Source organism: Hevea brasiliensis, chromosome 17 (assembly GCF_030052815.1).
Source record: "Hevea brasiliensis isolate MT/VB/25A 57/8 chromosome 17, ASM3005281v1, whole genome shotgun sequence".
Classification (NCBI taxonomy): Eukaryota; Viridiplantae; Streptophyta; class Magnoliopsida; order Malpighiales; family Euphorbiaceae; genus Hevea; species Hevea brasiliensis.
Window position 1 is genome coordinate 55,326,066 of NC_079509.1, and position 20,335 is coordinate 55,346,400.

A 20,335-nucleotide genomic window follows, 5' to 3' on the forward strand; every position below is an offset into this window, starting at 1 on the left:
TTTTATGTCACTTTAATTTGGAAGGAAATATATTTAATCAATTAAAAAAATTTGAGAAATAAAATTTCTCTTTTATTCTCACCTTTAATTTCTTTATTTAATGTCTAAATAAAAAATCATTAAGGCCTTCCTCGAACCTCTTGCATTTCTCTGCCTCTGTGGAAACGATCTCCTTAGCAAACCTACTCAGTAGAATAAATTCTCACTCATATTCAGCCACTCTCAGCTGTCTCTACCTCAGAGCAATAAACTCTCTTCTCCTGTCCTCCAATTAAATACAACTTATGTACTTCTTTCTAAACTTTGCCAGAAAAAAATCCCAAGTCAACACAACTGGCTATACTATCCTGGTCATTGTGTCCCACCACTGATAAACAGCCTCCTACAGTAGTGAGACTGCACACTCTAAGCTCTAATCCAATGTGCAATGCAACTGTTGGAGAACTCTCTCAGTCCTCTCCAGGCAATATTCTGTAGCAACTGAGTCATCCTCCCTTGTTCCTCTAAAGTCCACAGCCCCACACTTCTGGAGCTTCTCCAAAGGTGATCTTTATGCAGGCTGCGTCTGAGCTTCCATCACCTACTTGAGTAAATCAACCATCTGCTGGAAAAGCTGCTGCTAAGGTTCTGCAGACTGCTCAGCAACTATCGGTGCTACAGAATCTCTCACACTTCTAGCACTATTGCTTTCAGGGGCATGACTCTCCGCTTCGTCTCTAATAGTCCGAGGAGTATCAGAATCCATTCTACCAACCTAAAATAGATAAGAGAGTAGATCTGCCTAAGAGTCACCTCAATCCTTCATAGATGCAATGCATGTTCACGCACATATGTTATAACTTGCTATTTAGGTCTAGGTCTAGGAACGCCTAAACTTTGCTTTGATACCACTAAATGTAATACCCTCTTTCCCAGTCTATAGTGAAACTGAGAGGAGATGTTACATTCGGTGCACGGAGCACCTATTTCTGTGACATTATTTATTTTCTTCTAAATCCCTTACTAATTTATTTACAATAATTTATCTGCTTTCGTTAAATGGAGAAACTGCAAGAGTTTTCCTTAAATTTTAACAATTCACTTGTTAAAATAATGTTCATAACTTGTTAAATCCTCAGTTCCTATATCATTTCCATCACATAAAAATCATCAAATTTCATCAATATCCATTCTTCACCCAAGTTGCATATACAAAAAAAATATCTTTAATTTACAATTTTATTAACCATCTCACATGGCTAAATTAAACTTACATTCTTATGATTACAATCTCCAAAGTAAAGTTTACATAATATTTATTACAACATAAGGTACACACATATATGAGTAAAAATATACAATAAGGATGATGATGATACATCTACCCAAAAGTTCGAGATATGGTGACTTTGGGCTTTTCTGCAGATCCAATATATCTTGGACTTTTTGCAAATCCAATCTATCTTTTATCAGCCAAAATCTACTCTTTATCTACTTTACCTGCGTAAGGAAACAAATCTTTGTGCTAAGCTAAATAGCTTAGCGGTGCACTTTTAATCTAAAACAAAAAAAAAAATCCCTTTATGCACATTAACACATATTATGCTCATAATATTCATACATGAGTATTTAAAAATTCAGAAGCAATCATATAACATCGTGAAATAAATATAGGCCAATAAATCCATACTTGTTAATCATATAATTTAATGAAATTAAATACACTTTATTAACTCAACAGTCCCTTATGATCACAAATGGGAGCTTTACTTCCATGCCCATAGTAACCTATGACAGACGGTATATAGACTGGATAATGGGACTCGTGACACTGATCACTCGGTGGTTCTGATCAGTTTAACATAGGCTTACATTATCGGTACTGACCACTCGGTGGCTTTCACCAGTATAACACTGGCTTTTATTCTCTATACTGACCACTCGGTGGCTCTGACCGGTATAACACTGACTTTCATTCTTGGTACAGACTACTCGGTGGCTCTGACCTGTAGGATGCCCACTTATCTAATCCTATATTCATTGTCTAGGCTTACTTGGCTCAACTTTCATAATTAATATTAATTCAACATTCTTTGTTCACATAATTATCAAGATATGTGTGCCAATATCCTCATGCCATTTCCATATTTGTATAGTCTTTGCATTGAAGCATACTAAATACATATGTAATTTGCATTAATGAATAATATGGCAAAATCTTGCAAATTCCTGAATGTATATACAGTTTCCCATAAAAAATTAGACCAAGTAAATGCAAGAATTAGCTTATGCTTTCTTCATAAGATTTTTAGATTTATGTCTTAACTTTCATTTGGTTTTTGAATCACTGGATTCTAATTTATAGATCACAAGTTATGACTAAATAAGCAAGATCTGGTCATATCTGTCTTTTTCTTCCAGAAGACAAAGCAGCTTCTGGACATGTTTTAGAACTTAATTTCAGTCAAGTTTCAGTCATAATTTGTCAAATTGTCTTCATCAAAGCTGTTTCTCTGTGTCTTAGCTTTCCAACAAGATAAGATTCACCTTATTTAGAATTTTATAAGTGATTTATGTCCAAATAAACAATATATGTTCAGATACACTACTTTACTAATCACAGGATAGGTTCTAGATAGTTTTTGGAGTGTAGATTTAAATAAGCTGCAATCAGAATTTGTCATTTTATTCTTCATAAAAGTTGTTTCTTTATGTCTTAGCTTTTTAATAGATTAAGAACCACCTCATTTTGAGTTTCCTAGGATAAGTTGTCATACCCTACCCCTCTATAAGGCATAACATGATTTCGTAGTACACCTAATGAATTACCGTACTTCGCCTACCGATAACTCATAAAATATACTACAAGGGATTTTAAAACAATTTTCGTTCATTTTGAAAGTGGTGGGTAAATTTTTCATAAATATTAAAAACCTTTATTTGACACTAAGTCAGAAATCAAATTTCCAGGTAATTAAAATTTTTGCAATTTTACAAAAATTTCGGCATAGTGCCGGCTGTATTTTTGAGAAAATAGTTCTTCAAAACCCGCAAATAAATACATTTCCAATATTTTTGCTCAACCATAACTCCATTTCAAATCATTTCTTAACACAATTCAATCTAAAAAATGTGTAAATCATTTGCATCAACTATCTCAATTCATTTTCAACCCAAACTCATCATAAAGGAAACCATACATAAATTCACACTCAAGAAGAAATTAAATAGTATATTCATTAAAGTACTAAAATTAATATTACAAATAATTTTCATTTCAATTACACACTAAAATAACATTACAAAAGTTTTTGTACAACTGCTCAAATAATTTACATACTTATAATTACATGCATACATCAAAATCTATGTACAAAGGTATACCTATGATATACCCGGAGCTAGTTCCAATGTGTCTTCAAGGAAGCTTACTCAACTGCTCTATGCTCTTTTCACCTACGACGGCATGCAAAGCTATCGCTGAGCGGTGAACTCAATGGTGCACAATTATAATTTAAAATGCTTAATATAAACATCCATTGACAAATCACAATTCAAATATTTCACAATTTCTTTTCACAATTTTCAAAGCTCATCTAACACAGATTTGATTAAACAATTTAATAAACACAGTGTTACCAATCAATAACACAACTTAGGTCATGATAAAAAATTTCCGAACATGCCGTGTTGTACACCATGACAAGGCAAACTAACCCCACTAATCGAAATCAATGAGGGAGGTGGCTAGCTAGATAATGAGTACTCATCCAAACTCACCTCAGACTGGCAAGCCCGAGAGGGAGGAATATAGTCAAAGTCACCCCATAAATAGAGGAGGAACATAGTGATATTGCCATGCCAAGTGTAAATCAAAAATAATTTCAAATCACAATATTTAAATATTTCATACAAACCACAAATCACATTTTATCTCAAAATTTCCATTTACAAAGTAGGCAACACAATAATTTCCAAATAAAATTTCCAAAGCCAAAACAATTAAAAACTATTCATATTACATACTAAATCAAATTTCAATAAGAAATACTTAAATAAGTTTATTGTGCACAAACTTGATTTGAGTCGCCTCTAGGCCTCGACTTAATGTTCCTTATGCTTCTCAAATCCTTTTCAACTGAAACACACAATTTACAGTATTTCAGTATCACATCTCATAATAATTCCAACATGTTATCAATATAGTACATTTTATAATTCTCACAAGTTGGCATTTATTGCCAATTTTATTTCTAAGGCTTTATTGTATAGTAATGGTAAATTTCTAGATTTTGTATGCTAGATTAATCTAACTAATTGTCTTGTTTTCCTTGGTTTTTAGGTTCTGGTCAAAAGAGCAAATTTGTAGGTCTATATCTTATTCAATTTTTGCCACTGATTTCAAGTCATTCTGAATTGTGTAGACCAAGATATGGTCATTTTACTATGGCTGGTCAAGTTGCACTTATATTGCACAATTAGGTCATTTTTAAGTCAAAGTCAATTCGACCAGTTTTTGTAACCCAACTTGGCAATCAATTTGACTTGCTTAATGGCATTTTTGGGCTTGGTGGTCTTAACCAAAGATGTAGCCCTATGTCTAAGCTTTCCAATGATATAAATTTTAGGACATTTGGACCTGTTTTGAGTGAGTTATGGCCAAAATACTGGCTACTATTCATATGGTCAAAAATTCTCGGTTTCAATTTACCAATTCCGGATTAGGTCACTTTTTGGGTTACTTTCCGGCCAGATTTTTGGTAAGGCTTCTACATGAAAGTTGGTTCATTATATGTCTAATTTTACCTCCAATTGGCCTCATACTAATTGGGGCTACACAATTAGGGTTATAGGCTTAAATGCATATTGCCCTTATACCATTCTCAAATACCAATCAACTACACATTCAAATTTCTATACCTTAGCTCCCTATACCTAAATTCTGGATTGGTAACATACTAACATCATTCATTACATCTCATTTTTGTCAATTTTCTAATAGTTTATACTGGTCCACAATGTTTAATACACAATCCTAAATTAATTAGTCAAAGTCTACAATGTAGACATAAAAACTACTAAGCAATACATGTAATCTCAATTAGTAACATGTCTTATACTTTCACCATTCATCAATAACATGATCCATTAATCAAATTCATGTAGTTAACCATCTACTAAACCAATCAAAGCTGTCAGAAATTACCATTTACTCTTAGGTCTCCAAAATTTATTCAAACCCTAAATTAAATACCCAATCATCACATATTCACCAAATTGACTTACTAGCACATAAAATTACTCTAATCAACCTTAATTCCCATCAAATACATGTAAGAATAACTCAATTACCTTCCACTTCCATGGCTGCCAAAAATTGTACACATCAATAGCTCATCAAAACCTTCAAATTTCTTCACCATTCAACTCATCTCAACCTTAAAACAAACTTTAATGAAGTGAGGTAAGGAAAACTAGCACTAACTTGGATTAAAGAATTAATTATCCAAAGTTTCCTAAATTGCAAATTTACCATCATTCTTTCTTTATTTACATTATGTACCTCATTTTTTTTTATTTTTCATGACATTTTCAAAGTGCAATATCACTTATCTTTAATGGACATTGAGGTCAAAAGACAACTCTAGATGTCAAATGACCAAAATGTCCCTCTTCGGGTTGTATTCCCGATTTTTCGGTAATACCAATTTTTGTCGTTTTCTTGATTTTTCATTTTTCTTTGTACTAATTCATTAATTTTCTTTGACTTTTCTAATGTTAATTACACCTCAATAAACATTTAATTATGTCCCAAAATTTAATTCCGAGGGTTTTCTGCGGTCTTGGGGTCGGCAATTGACTTCGCCGTAACTTTTCGGTGCAGTCACCCATCACTATGGTGCCGACTCATTTAACCTAGTTTCATTTTCTCTTTTTTATTTTTCCTTAATTTTTCTTATTTTTTTTATTTATTTCATCATTTTATGCCTGTTCACTATCATCAAAGTGTGGTTTCAGACATCCTAACTTGTCCGGATAAACATTAGGTCACCGGAGTAGCAGAATGTATAGACTACGTAAAGTGAGGGCGTTACATAAGTTATACCCATTTTACTCTAGACTGTTCAGAGTGCACTTCTCCCATGTTCCAGATTTTGCGCCCTGTCTTCTAAAAACTTTTAAGATTACTTACACACAATTTTTTACTAGGCTTCCTCATGAAAGTTTTAGCCTTATGTCTTAATTTTAATTTACTATACGTTTCAGGTCATTTGGAATTATAGAACTCAAGTTATAAATTATAAAGTCCAGTCTGGTCAAATTTGGCTAGATTGCTTAACAAGTCTATTCACAATGCATACTTCAACATATACAAAGCAACATGAATCCCAATAGGCACTACATCATTTACACACACTAAGCATCATTTTTCTATCTATAAATTAGACATTTACATTCAATTTAGCCAAAACTCCCAAATGGCATGAAAACCCTATGTAACAATTTAAGGTAGTATTAAGAGTGCACATACCAAAAATTAAGCTTCTAATATTTGCTTAGCTCTTCAAATTCACTTCTAATCAACTTTGTTGTCCTTCCCTTGTTCCTTGTTAACTTGGACCGAACTTCCTCCTTGAAGAAATTCAAAAAGTTCTCATCACACTTCATATCTATGCCATGATTATCATATGATAATATTAATTCATGCTTGCTAAGCTTAATTTCCCTTACCTTGAGCTTTTCCTCAATTATATTACTTGGTAACCTCCCTAAATCTTTACAATTTGTTGCTTAAAAAATGTAATTTCCCTAAATTGGAGCTTAATTATGCTATTTGAAGTGATGGAGGTTAAGAAATTGGTAAGAATTCAAGCTTAGAAGAAAGAAAAATAGTTGAAAGGAAGAAGATGAGGGTTCGGCCAACATTGAAGAAAAGCAAAAAGATGATGATAATTTGTCTCAAAATAGTGGAAAGGAAGAAGATGAGGGTTCGGCCAACATTGAAGAAAAGCAAAAAGATGATGATAATTTGTCTCTACTAATAGATATTTATATTATTTTAATTTCATAATGGCAAACTTGTAAATATTTAAAAATTCCTAATCATTAAGTTTGACCACCTAACTAATTATGTTTAATTTTCCTATTCATGATTAATTAAATTAATCCAACTTCGTTAAGTTAATTAATCACATCTTTGGTCAATGTTTGACTTTTAAACTTAATTTACTAAATTTTTTTCTTACCAGTTTACTATTCATCTTTTTCATAATGCCTAATAAATCCATAACTCCATTTTTCACTTTAGTTTTTAATCTGCTTATTTGAACTTATTTCCAAGTCATATTTAATTTTTAAATTTTCTTTGAATAACACTATTTCGAAGCCGATATCAGTACTGTCTAAGGCTAGGGATTATGGGATGTTACAATCTTGATGTGACACTAAACTGAAAAAAAAAAAAAAAATCCATTTCTTGTGCAATGTGAAGTTGCAAAGTTCATATATATAATCAATTGATCAGTTGTCAACTAGTTGGCATCATTGAATCTTTCATCATTATGACCCTTAAATCTGCTGGAATCGGATGTTGCTTCAAGCCTAGACACAATGACACACAAAATTAGTTTTTGAACGCTTCCCAATTGTAGAGAAGTAAATAGGGTCCCAAAAATTTATGGCAAATAAGAGTATATGGTCTGTAAAAATCTCCATAACTTCAACAAATTATTGTAGATGAGTTAGTCGACCAAATAGTTAATGACTCCATAATTTTTAAGCTGCTATGGTGTGACTAAAACAAATTAGCAAGCATTAAGATTGAGGGAAACTATAAGATAGTATGTACCAGTCACTCAAAAGAAACAGAAATGAACATATACCAGTCATAGTATTAAACAAGGACTTTCTGGCACATGAGAGTCCAATCCAAAATTGCTCTTCTCCGGAATCTTCAACAAGACAGAATCATTATCAATTTCCAAAGTCTAAAATTGAAGATACAATAGCTGCAGAATGCTCATTTGAAATCCCTTCGCTCGTTCAAACTTATAATACAACTCTTTGATTTCTTTGCAGGTTAACAATTTCAAAGAACATGTTGCCACTTATGACTTGCAACTAGTTCAAGAGGGGAAGAATTATGCATTCCAGGCTTGAAAATCTGAAAACAGAACCATAGGCAAGAGATAAGATTAGCTTTCATGTAATTGTAAAGCAGTGAACTGTAGGATCTTTCTTATGTCAAATACAACCTCTGGGAGGTGAGCATACTTGGCTATCCTTTGTGTTTGCTAATAATTGCACGTAGGAAACTTAAATATGCCAAGTCATTAAAAAAGGATACTTACACAAAAGCTAATTCCTCGAGCATGCTTGTCAGATTTGATCTTCAACTCTAATCTTAACCCAGCAAGAACCAGTGCTAAATCTCACTCAGAACATGCATCTGGTTTTAGAAGTTCCAACCAATTCTGCAACTATATAAATGATTTCTCTAAGAGAAGGAATTAAGGAAAAATTATAAAACTAAAAAAAAAAAAAAAAAAAAACAACAGAGCACCATTGAACAGATCAAGCTTGTTGTCTTTGAGTACCTTCCATATCACACGCCTAGAGATAAGGCTTCATTTTGGGGCAAATGCTTTACATTACCTGGAAGAAATTCCAGATTGTCATGTTGTTTTCCTGGAATATAAACAGTTGATGATTATATAAAAAAAATGGTATAATTTTAACTTAAAAAAAAAAAAGGTGCTGGAGAGGATAAGGACATACCAGAAGAAACTTCTGATTCTTGTAATCATAGTTTGTAGCAGCCATCCTCTTGAATCCATCTTTTATCAATACTAATATTTGGTATGTAACCAATCTCGGCCCAATCCGCACACATGTTGCTTTCGTATCTTTCTGACAGTTGAGAACATTTTTTAATAAATAAATATTGTAATTCGGTGAGGCTTCTCATCCATTCAGGTAAAGATATCAAATTAGGACAACGTTTGATTAAGAGTGTGAGCAGAGTGGGAACATGTTGAAGTCCCTTTGGAAGGGACACCAATTTGTTCATATTTCTAAATTGAAGCTTCCGCAGGCTTCTGAGGTAGTGCCACTGCATGTCATCAGATAAATCAAGCTCCTCACAAGCCTTGATGACAAGAAAAACAAGAGAGCTCAGATGCCTTGAAGACAGATTTCTTAGGCGTGGGCAATTCCTAATATAAAGACTTTGGAGTGAAGTGAGATTCTGCAGCAAATCCTCTGATAGAAATTCTAGATCCTCAATTCCCTCGATCTGCAGAACTTTCAATTGAGAAGTGGAAATCGAAGAACAAGAAGATGTAGATTGTGATACCGAAATCCTCATCTTCATTATGTCCTCCAATAACTTCTTGCTGGCATTTATCAAAACCAAATGCTGGATAGATGGAATGAGAGGCATTGAAGTGAGATTAGGGCAAGACGTGATTTGCAAATAAACAATACAGTGAAACTGTAGCAATTGAGGTTTCCTCCATCCCTGCAGATTTGGGCAATTTTCAAGCCAGAGATTTTCTAAAGAAGGGAAGAATAATGCGTTGCGGCATTTAACCCCACTCTCTATGTACTCAAGATCATTCAAATTGTGCAACCCCAAACGTTTAAGTGAAGGGAACTGATCCAACGGTGGAAAATGCTGGCAATTTTTGCAGTTGACAATTTTCAGTTCCACCAAATTAGTGAGGAAAGAAATCCAGTTTGGAAACATGAGTCTTCCGCACCCAAACACAATCAGCCATTTTAGATTAACGTGTGGCCGCAGCTTTTCTAATGATATTTCAACGTCATTCGGACCACTATCACTATTATTATCATAGGGATCGCCAAATTTCCATGCTAATATCAAGGTTTGAAGGTGTTGCTTTTCTTTCAAATTGGCTGCCTCAAATTCAGATGCCGGATCTTTCACATATCTTAGATTCTTGATATGTAGCCATCCTCTCAGATTGTTCAAGTCACGTAATTCACTGAGTCCGCCGCTATGTTTGGAGACACCATTATCTTTGGCCACCATGAATACTGATAAATTCTCAAGGGAACTCAGTTGACCAATCCCACATGGCATATGAGTCAAACTTTCACATCCCTCAAGGTAAAGTTGTTGGAGATTGACCAACATTTTGATATGCTTAGGCAACTGCTTAAGCCTTTCACAATTAACTAGGTATAGAAATTGCAGGTTTTGAAGTTTAATTATGGAATTAGGAAGGACCTCAATTCTTTTATTCTCAGAAAGATCGAGAAACCTTATATGCTTCAATTTGTCAATGGAATGTGGCACTCTCTCTCCCAAACACTGCAGATTCAATACCCTTGCATGACTTAATTTGGAAAAAATTTCCTGGCATTCAACTTTTTTAATATCATGCCTTATTGACCACTTCAATGGTATAAATGTTCGCACCTTTGTCGCATTTGGTAAGCTGCTTGCAACTTTCTGCCATGAATCAACTTCAAAATTAAGTGACACATGTCGAGTTTCTTTTTTAACACGTTGTGCATCTGAATTTACTAAAATATTTTCCTCCCCAGCTACTTGCACAGCAAGATCATGTATCAAATCATGCATTTTACAACTTAATAAATTACCAAATATATCTTCTTCTACTTCTTGAAAGAATGATCTCCATAAAAGATTCTTAAAATATTTTAAACCTATATCTTCAAAACTTTGTTCTGAATCCGAAGATCTAATAAATCCTTGTGCCAACCAAAGACTCACCATATATCTTATGGTAATTTTAGCACCTTTTGGAAATAATCCACAATAAGCAAAGCAACACTTTAAATGAGAAGGTAGATAATTATAACTCAACCTTAGAGTTTTCATAACACCAATCTCCTCTTCATTCAAATTTAAAAGCTCTTTTTCTTTGAAGGATTCCCACTCATTTGTTGTATTTTTATAATATAATAAGCTTCCTATTGCTCGTATTGCTAAAGGGACTCCAATACACTTAGCCACAATTTCTTTTCCAATTATCTCATGCTTTGGACTCGTTACTCGTCCTTGATTAAAGGCGATTTCTGCAAACAAAGACCATGACTCATGATCAAGTAGGCCTTGTAATTTACACGTTTCATTTGATCTTATCATCTTTGCAACATTTTCAAGACGAGTAGTCACCATTATTTTGCTGCCACTTGCACCTCCGACTAACAAATCTTTCAAATCAAACCATTTTTTGAAATCCTCATTCCATAAATCATCCAAAACAAGTAAATATTTTTTTCCATGAATTTTTTCACGGAGAAGATCTTTCAAGGTATTCATTTCAAGGTTTTTGGGTTTCTCACCAATAAGACATTCCAAAATCTTTTCAACAACTATTTTTACACCAAAATTATCAGAAATGCACACCCACATTTTGAGTTCAAAATATGATTTCACCATCACATCATTGTATGCAAGTTGAGCAAGTGTTGTCTTTCCTAAGCCTCCAATGCCAACAATGGAAATGATTGACACATTCTCCCCATAACTAGAAGACAGAAGGAAATCAACAATTTTCTTCTTATCTTCTTTTCTGCCAACAACTACTTGAGGTAAGGATGAGTGAGTTTGCTCTCTTTCCTCAACCATAGGAGCTGTGATCTCCTGACACTCATTTAAGTGAAACCTCCTATTTGCAGCAATCTCATCTAATCTGCTTCTAACATTTTCAATCTTATGAGCCATTTTAAGACCATAAACAAACGGGTTTGAGCTTGAAAAGAAGAGGCTTACCTCCCTTAACATTTTGTTGCCAGTAATCATCTGCTTCAGTAAAACATCTGTGGAGAATTCATCTAACAAGTCGTCAGCATCGTAAAATGCTTCTTTTAGTGAATCAACCCAAACTTTGACTTGATGACTAAGCGAGTACTGCTCCTCTGCATCAAGAAGCACAGCTTGGATCATTGAAACTGCCACCCTGAGTTTCTCAAGCTCCTCTTTGACACCCCACCACAGCCTAGTCTCTCGAAGACCTAGAGAACCCAGCTTCTTAACGATATCTATAGCAATATCGGTAAGGATTGCATCTGCCATTGCTTTTCAAGAGAGTGGAAAGTATAGGCAAGGCGCAATTGGAAAGTGTTTAAGGTTTGAAGGAAAGGATTGTATGTTGTTGTGTGGAGGATGAAAATGCTATGGAAATATTTATAACGAAGATTTAGGCTGTTTGTAACGTCCTGCAACCCATGTGAACCCCAATGATTATTACTAAATTTAAATAAAGGTTATGAATGTTTTTAAGAAAAAAAATGATTATAATGGGTGCCTATATTCGATTTTCCCTTTAGATAATGATGAGGAAAAAAAAAAAAAAAGAAACTCAATTTTCTTTTCTTGTTTTTCAAGATTGGAATCTTGAGCTCCTTTTTCTCTCTTTCCTTAACGCATTTAATTTATCAACTTTACCTAAAGCGAATTACTGCAAACCGTGTGAATCCCATAAAAAAAATCCAATAAATATTGAATAATTTGAGAGGAAAATTAAGGAAAAAAAATTTTGATTTAGTTCGATTAATTAAATGTACATTTCTACTAAAAAAGTGACAGGACGTATAAACTTTGGATTACTTATCACATAAAATTCAATTGAACTATTAGCGCTTATGAAATTTAATATCCTAAATATAATGCAATAGAAGTTGTAATCGAATTTACTTTTAAAATATCATAAATTCTCAAAATTTCTAAAAGAGAAATTTTATTTTTATTGCATAATTTAGACTTTGAGAATATTCTTGGTTATAAAGATAAAGAAATAAATTTAATATTTTGTTTGAAAATTTTAAAAAAATATGTATAAGAAAAATTAATTTTCGTTGGTTAAATTTTATATTTGATTTCAATAGTATATTGTTGATATAGCTCAATTTTTTCAGTCGAAAGTATTAGAGGCCATGTAAACCGTTATCCAAAGTAATTAAAGAGTAGCGGCGGCAAAGATGTCCCATGACATAGTGCCCATATTTGCTTTATTCCCTGAAAAGCAATGGGGACAATGATGTTCCATGACATGGTGTCCAGATTTGCTTTGTTCTCTGTATGAAAGGCTAAAAAGCGATGGGGCAATGATGTCCCATGACATGGTGTCCAGATTTGCTTTATTCTCTGTATCAAAGGCTAAAAAGCAATGAGGGCAATGATGCATGCAGCTGAATAGTTTTTGGATTCAATGAGGACATGATGAAAAAATTGAGTTTGGATGCTTATTTTCTTCATGCCTTACTGTCGAGAGAGGAAGAAAGAAGGGGACTTGTGTGGATTTTCTTCTTAATTTATTTCTTTTTTTTTTTTCAATGCATGAACAAATACCAATATTTTCACATTTATTGTTATGATTTTATAAAATTTTAGCATGGAATCTAAATGGAAGTACAATTTTCTCATTAATTACTAATATTTCGCGAAACATGATTTCGGTAGCCATTATATTCTCATATCATGTTTTAGTTATTTTATACAACTTAATCGAACGAAGAGCGAATATATTTATCAACGAAAACAGTAAATATATGAGATTGAAACATTGAATTTAATTTTAAAAATCATTAAATTAATGGAGACATAAGATATAATTATCATATCTCCTAATAATGTTATTTAAGCTATCCTTTAAAAAAAAAATTACAAAAATGCTTATAATGGAATCATAAGAGGCACCCATATGATTCCTCGTTTTTGTCATTACAAGATTTCGTTTAAAATGATGTGATCCCATAAAGAAAATGAAAAAAATTCAATACTTATCAAATTATTTAAGAGACAAGGAAAGAAATGTTAAAAAATAAGAAAGCAATTAAATTAAGGCTTTATTTAGTTCAATTCTAGATAAAACTCATTTTATTATAGAATTCATTTATAAATAAATTCATTTGTTTAGTAAAATTATTTTATATTAAATATGAAATTCACTTCAAATGAAATAAATTGTGTTCGGTACAAATGAATAATTCACTTTAAATGAAATAAATTGTATTCGGTACAAATGAATAATTCAATTCAAAATTTTATTTTTCCAAAAATACCATTTTATATCTATTATTGCATACATCTCCTGCTTTTCTTTTTTTAATTAAAAATATGAACATTTAAAATAGCTATAATGTGGTCTGTATGCGTATATATCTGTCTGTCTATGACTATGTTGTGTCTGTCTATGTTTATATTTGTGTTTGTGTCTATTTATCTATGTCTATGTCTATCCATGTCTATATTTATATTTGTATTTGTGTTTGTATTTGTCTATGTCTATATATGTTCGTATCTATTTGTGCGTGTGTGTGTGTATATATATATATATATCCATATCTATTTGTGTCAATGTATGTATTTATTCCTATCTGTTTATGTTTATATCTATATTTGTGTTTGCATCCACTTCTCTATGTTTATATATTTGTATCTATTTCTTTCTATGTTTGTGTTTGTACCTGTGTTAGTCTTTGCATATGTCTATCTATGTCTATGTTTGTGCTTGTCTCTGTCTATTTCCATATTTGTCTGCATATGTTTGTCTCTGCCTATATCTACATCTATGTTTGTTTTCTATATCTATGCATGTTTTTATTTGTATCTATATGCGTCTATCTTTATGTCCATGTTTGTGTTTGTATTTGTATTTGTTTGTCTTTGTTCTTATTTATGTCTGTAATTGCTTATTTGTGTCTATATCTATGTCTATCTGGATATGTATCTATGTTTATCTGTGTATGTATCTATGTTTGTATCTATCTTTGTCTATCTCTTCTTGCATGTCTGCGTATATTTATATCTGTCTCAGTATCTATTTATGTTTGTGTCTACGTCCATGTCTATATATATGTCCGTGGGACTTTCAAATTTAGTTTAGCATCATCTTTCCATAATATTATTGCGATACTTAGATATTAATGCTATAAAGGCGAAGGAAAGGAGTCACCACTCGGGTAATAACCAAGACAAATTCATAAGAAGGGACGTGGGTGGCAACTCATCGCTTACAGAGGTCCCCTACCCTTCTTTTACCATGAGCCTAATGGCCTAGCTTCGGTATAATGGGTACAAGAGGAAAGGTATTAGGCATCTTCTCAGCTTGGACTAACCTTAGAATAAGGACCAACCTCTACTAATGATTTTTAAAGTATGTCTTATTATTTCTTTTATTTAATTCCTTCTTCATATGTTTATGCAAATGTGAAGTTACACACATAAGTAATTCAAACAAATTGACCATATACATGCACAAGTAATTCCTAACATGCCAAGTTGCTAATTTAGTGATATTACCCTCTTACTACCTTGCCTTACATGCATATTTAACAAAATTAATTATGTACAAATCCATTTTCACACATATTACTGGTAAAAAAGAAATAAATAACCTAAGTCTATCATGCATATTATCTTTTATTAAGTCAAGTTACCCTATATGTACATTATCTAGATCAATTATGTAACACCCAAACCCTATTTGTAGCTAGAGTAGCGCGTATATGCCCCTGAGACACACCCAAGAGTATATCTCAAGGGTTAACAATCTCTCCCCAAGGTAAAGCTTGGTTTTCTTTAATTCTAATTATGTTTCATTTTAGAGAAAACAATGGGAGATTATAAATTTGCAAATTTATTTAAATTATAAGAGAACTAACTGATAAATTCTCCATTTATTTGGAATTTCACAAATAGTGAAATTTAGTTTAAAAATTTCAAGAAAAAAAATTGGACAAAGTTTCCTTTAAGATTTTAAGAAATTAAAAATGACTTGTTAATACACTTGTTAACATTTATCATATTACTTCACTACACATGTGAAACCTATGTGGTTTCACTCACAACCTTTTCACAATAATCATATTGTATACAACATCTCATCAAATAAAATAATCTATTATACTTGAAAAACTTGCATTATATATATATGAAAGTATTTGCAATACACAAAACTTGTCTTCACATCCATGTCGTTTGTACAACTTAAACAGTTGCACATTAAAGGATTACATTCCATGACAAAAATGCCTAGTACAATGTAATCTTCTAATGTGTAGAAAATTAAATCATGTCTTCTTTTGTCTTGAGCAATTGTCTCCCTTGGCCTTTAGCTCCGTGTCGATTCTTGATCCTTACTTTTATTACCTACGGAAAGTTCAAACAACTCTCCACTAAGCATAATGCTTAGTGGTGTTATAATTTGATGATGTTATGTCATGCAATATATATATATATATATATTCATAAATAATTTCATAACTATATTTCCCACAAATCAAATGGAATAATAAGATGCACAATTTCCACAATTCAACATGATATGCCCTAGTATATGGTCACACAAACCTTACATATTCAATATAATGATTATCCACATTCAAAGCAAAACATTTATAATATCATGGTTACATAACATTTTTCATTTATTTTCCTTAGCCCACTTATAATGTCTAGACAATATATGTGGCAAGTATCCTCATGGCTCCTAGCTAAGCACCATCCTCTTAGCATAAAGCCGAGCATAATCCTTATGGCATGTAGCCATGTGTAATTCTCATAGCATAAAGCCAAGTATGATCCTCATAGCATATAGCCAAGTAAAAACCTCATGGTATGCAACCAAGTTATTGTGCACAATCTCAATTATTGACTAGTCAATTCCTCATGTCACCTATTCCTAGACTTGTAATGGGCATACACATTTTCAATACTATATGTATTTAGCTCAACTAGAGTAACACTTATTAATTTCCCCCTAATTATCTCTCATACATAAGCAAATTCATCAAAGTTCCACAAATGAGATTTTTCAGTCAATTCTGGCAGCCAAATGTAGTGAATTCAAAATTCTACCAAAAATTATAGAAATAGAGTTTTATTACCATATTTTTTAGAATTCAACTTTCACATGTCAATTTCACTTTCCAATTTGAATCACATTAAAATCATATCTACAGTTCAAGATATAAATAAAAATGTGCAACCTGTTCTAGTTTCATTCACACTCAGAGCAGTAATAGGACATATAATAATTTCCCTATACAAACGGCAAAATTAGTTCTTGGCCATAACTACAAAGTTTTAAGACATTTATCAAGCTTTCCAATGGCTCAAGAATCACAATACTTCAAGTTCTGTAGCACAAGATATAAAATTTTGAAATTGACTATCTTGTTCTGGAAACCATCAGATCAGTTTTTTGGATTTAAACAGTAAAATGTTTTACCCTCAAACATAATCTTAACATGAGAATTAGGTATAGTACGAAACTACAAAGTTATAGAGCACTCATTAAAGTTTCTAGGGACATAAAATTCACAGCAATCCAACATTCCTAACTCAAGTTATTAATTTTTAAAGTTGACTGATTCTGCTATCTCACTAACAATTTTAGATTTTCAGCTCACTTACAAATCCCTAATGCTTCTAATTTATCAAATTCAAGAAGTCTCTATCTTAATACAGTAAAGGAGGGAATATATAACACTAACCTTAGTTGGAAAAATAAGAATTTTCCCTTCTTTTCAAGCCTCTACCAGAACCAAATCTTCAAAGGAAACAGATTTTGCAAGCTTAATTTACTAGTTCTTCTTGCTCCTTTTGCTTGGCTTCTAGAAATTGGTAGGATCTAGGGTTTTAGCTTAGGTTTTCTCTTCAATTTTGAGAGAAAATGGTTGTGGAAGGAAGAAAGAAAAGTGCAGATAGAACTTGGGAAGTTTAGCTGGCAGATTTTTAGGAAGGAAAGAGGAAGAGAATTCTTGCATTTATTCAATGGTCTTTAATGTGTTTTCAACATCTCATTGGCTGCTCTCTTTTTTTTTTCATCATTTCTAATCTTCCCCTAAAACTTTTTAATTGCTTCAAGTTGGTCCTCATATTTTCTAATTTGCCCCTTAACTCCTCAATTAATTCAATTTAATTTGGTGGCCACATTCCTAAGTATGAATGAGAACAATTTCACACACAATTCATTTTTGTATTTATATGAATACCTTTTAAATTAAGAATGAGGATGTTACAACTCTTCCCCGCTTAGGATATTTCATCCTCGAAATAAGAATATACCTCATTCTAGGAATACATGAGGGTCTTGTTTCTTCATTTCATCCTCTTGCTCCCAAGTGGCTTCTTGCTCTAAATGATGTCTCCATAACACTTTAACCAGAGGTATCTGCTTGTTCCTTAGTTGTCTCACTTCATGTGCCAAAATCTTCATGGGTTCTTCATTATAGGTCAAATCCGGGTTCACTTCAATTTCTTCCACTAGTAAAATGTGTGATAAATCTGACCTGCACCTCTTCAACATGGATACATAAAAAACATTATGGATCTTCTCCAACTTCGAAGGTAATGCCAGTTTATATGCTACTGGTCCAACCCTACCGATCACCTCATAAGGCCCAATAAATTTGGGACTCAATCTCTAGCCTAAAGAGACTTTCAGGAACACCTTGTCTCCCACTTGATACTCAATCTCTCTCCTTTTTAAGTCTGCATAAGACTTTTATTTATCAGAGGTTGCCTTAAGTCTATCCCTAATCAATCTCACCTTATCTCGAGTCTCTTGAACAAGTTCAGGCCCCAGCATCTTTCTTTCACCAACCTCATCCCAACATAGAGGCGTCCTGCATTTCCTACCATATAAAGCTTCATAGGGAGACATGCCAATGCTAGTTTAATAGCTGTTGTTATAGGTAAACTCCACTAATGGTAGATGTTTATCCTGGCTACCTTTAAATTCCATCACACAAGCCTATAACATGTCTTCCACAACTTGAACCTCTCTGATTGCCCATCTGACTGTGGATGAAAAGCTGTACTGAAGTTCAATCTAATTCCAAGGGCCTTGCGTAGACTATCCTAGAATTTAGAAGTGAACCTTTGATCCCTATCTGATATAATGGATATGGGTATTTCATGTAATCGCACAATCTCTGTAATATATAATTCTGCCAACCTTTCCAAAGAATAATCCATCCTAACTGGTAGAAAGTGTGTAGACTTTGTCAATCGATCTACTATGACCCATATGGCATCATGGTTCCTTTAAGTGTGAGGTAGACTAATGAAAAAATCCATATTAACCCATTCCCATTTCCATTCGGGATTAACAAAGGTTGAAGTAACCTAACTGGTACTTGATGCTTAGCCTTAACTTGCTGGCACACCAAACACTTAAAAACAAATTTCGCAAGGCCCTTCTTCTTCCCTTTCCACCAGTAGTTCTCCTTTAAATCCTAATACATTTTAGTACTACTGGGATGTATGTTGAAAGTATAGTTGTGAGCTTCCTTTAAAATTTTCTTTTTCAATTCTAAATTATCAGGCACACATACTCTACCTTGGTACACAATCACTCCATCCTCCTTAGAGAGTACCCAGATTCTTCCCCATTCTGCAATTTGAGCAAAATTTCCATTAACTTGTCATCCTTCTTCTGTGCCTCCGCTGCCTCATCAATTAAAACTGGCTTTAGAGTTAACTGTGCTAGGATGGAGCTGTCATTTTGTAACTCTAATCATGCCTTAAGTGCTCTCAACTCAAGTAACAGAGGTAATGAAAAAGTTGACATCCCTGCCAAAGGCTTTCAACTCAAAGCATCTGCAACCATATTTACCTTACCTAGGTGGTAATCTATGGTGCAATCATAGTCTTTGATAAGTTTTAGCCATCTCCTCTGCCTCAAATTAAGTTCTTTTTGTATTCTTAGGTACTTTAGGCTCTTATGATCCATGAATATGTGGCATTTTGCACCATACAGATGATGCATGCATTTTATATCATCATTTAGATGTAATTTTTGCACATAATTTACCCTTGTTCATAGCCATTATTATAGATATTAGTATATATTTAGTCAATTTTGCAATTTTCACTTTTCTTAGTTTAATTTTTGGAATTTATTTGTTTTGTAGGTTAAATTTGGAGAAATTTGATGTATTTTGATCAGAGTAGCCATTTGGAGGAGATTAAAGTCGAATTGCAAAAATTTTGAAGTTGAGTAAAAAATGGCCGAGAGCGACACAACTCGCAAAGACAACCGAATTAGCTTATGTCGCAGTTGTGTCGATCGTCGATATTCAGGCCGAGCTACACAACCCGCGACACAACCCACGACACAACCGACTTGGCTTATGTCATTTTTATCAAAATGGTTGACGTGGCATTTCGCTACTCTAGCTTTTTACCTCACTTTCTCCGAACCTTCCCTTTTTACCCATTCTAGGCGTGCCCTCACCTATATAAAGTCTCATTTAACAATAACTTAACAGAGAGAGCAAGGGAGGCATTTTTCGAAGGATAGAAAGAGACAAAGAGAGGAGCTGCTCGCATTTTTCCAAAGCAGAGCAAGGA

The 20,335-nt window shown here is 33.1% G+C and overlaps 1 protein-coding gene across 6 annotated transcripts; it reads right to left on the bottom strand.

Annotated features, from left to right (window-relative positions):
- Window positions 1-7,434: 7,434 nt before the first annotated feature.
- LOC110646303 (putative disease resistance protein RGA3) lies at window positions 7,435-12,189 on the bottom strand. Of its 6 annotated transcripts, none has more exons than XM_058139077.1 (5): window positions 8,758-12,189; window positions 8,543-8,667; window positions 8,331-8,459; window positions 7,863-8,143; window positions 7,435-7,760 (listed from the first exon to the last, which is right to left on the bottom strand). In XM_058139077.1, exon 1 carries the CDS (start codon window positions 12,047-12,049, stop codon window positions 8,783-8,785), a length of 3,267 nt encoding a protein of 1,088 aa, XP_057995060.1. In that variant the 5' UTR covers window positions 12,050-12,189; the 3' UTR covers window positions 7,435-7,760; window positions 7,863-8,143; window positions 8,331-8,459; window positions 8,543-8,667; window positions 8,758-8,782. The 6 variants fall into 6 exon arrangements, with proteins under 6 accessions (XP_057995060.1, XP_057995061.1, XP_057995059.1 ...); XM_058139078.1 differs by having other exon boundaries at window positions 7,435-7,763; XM_058139076.1 differs by having other exon boundaries at window positions 7,435-7,774.
- Between the last annotated feature and the right edge of the window lie 8,146 nt (window positions 12,190-20,335).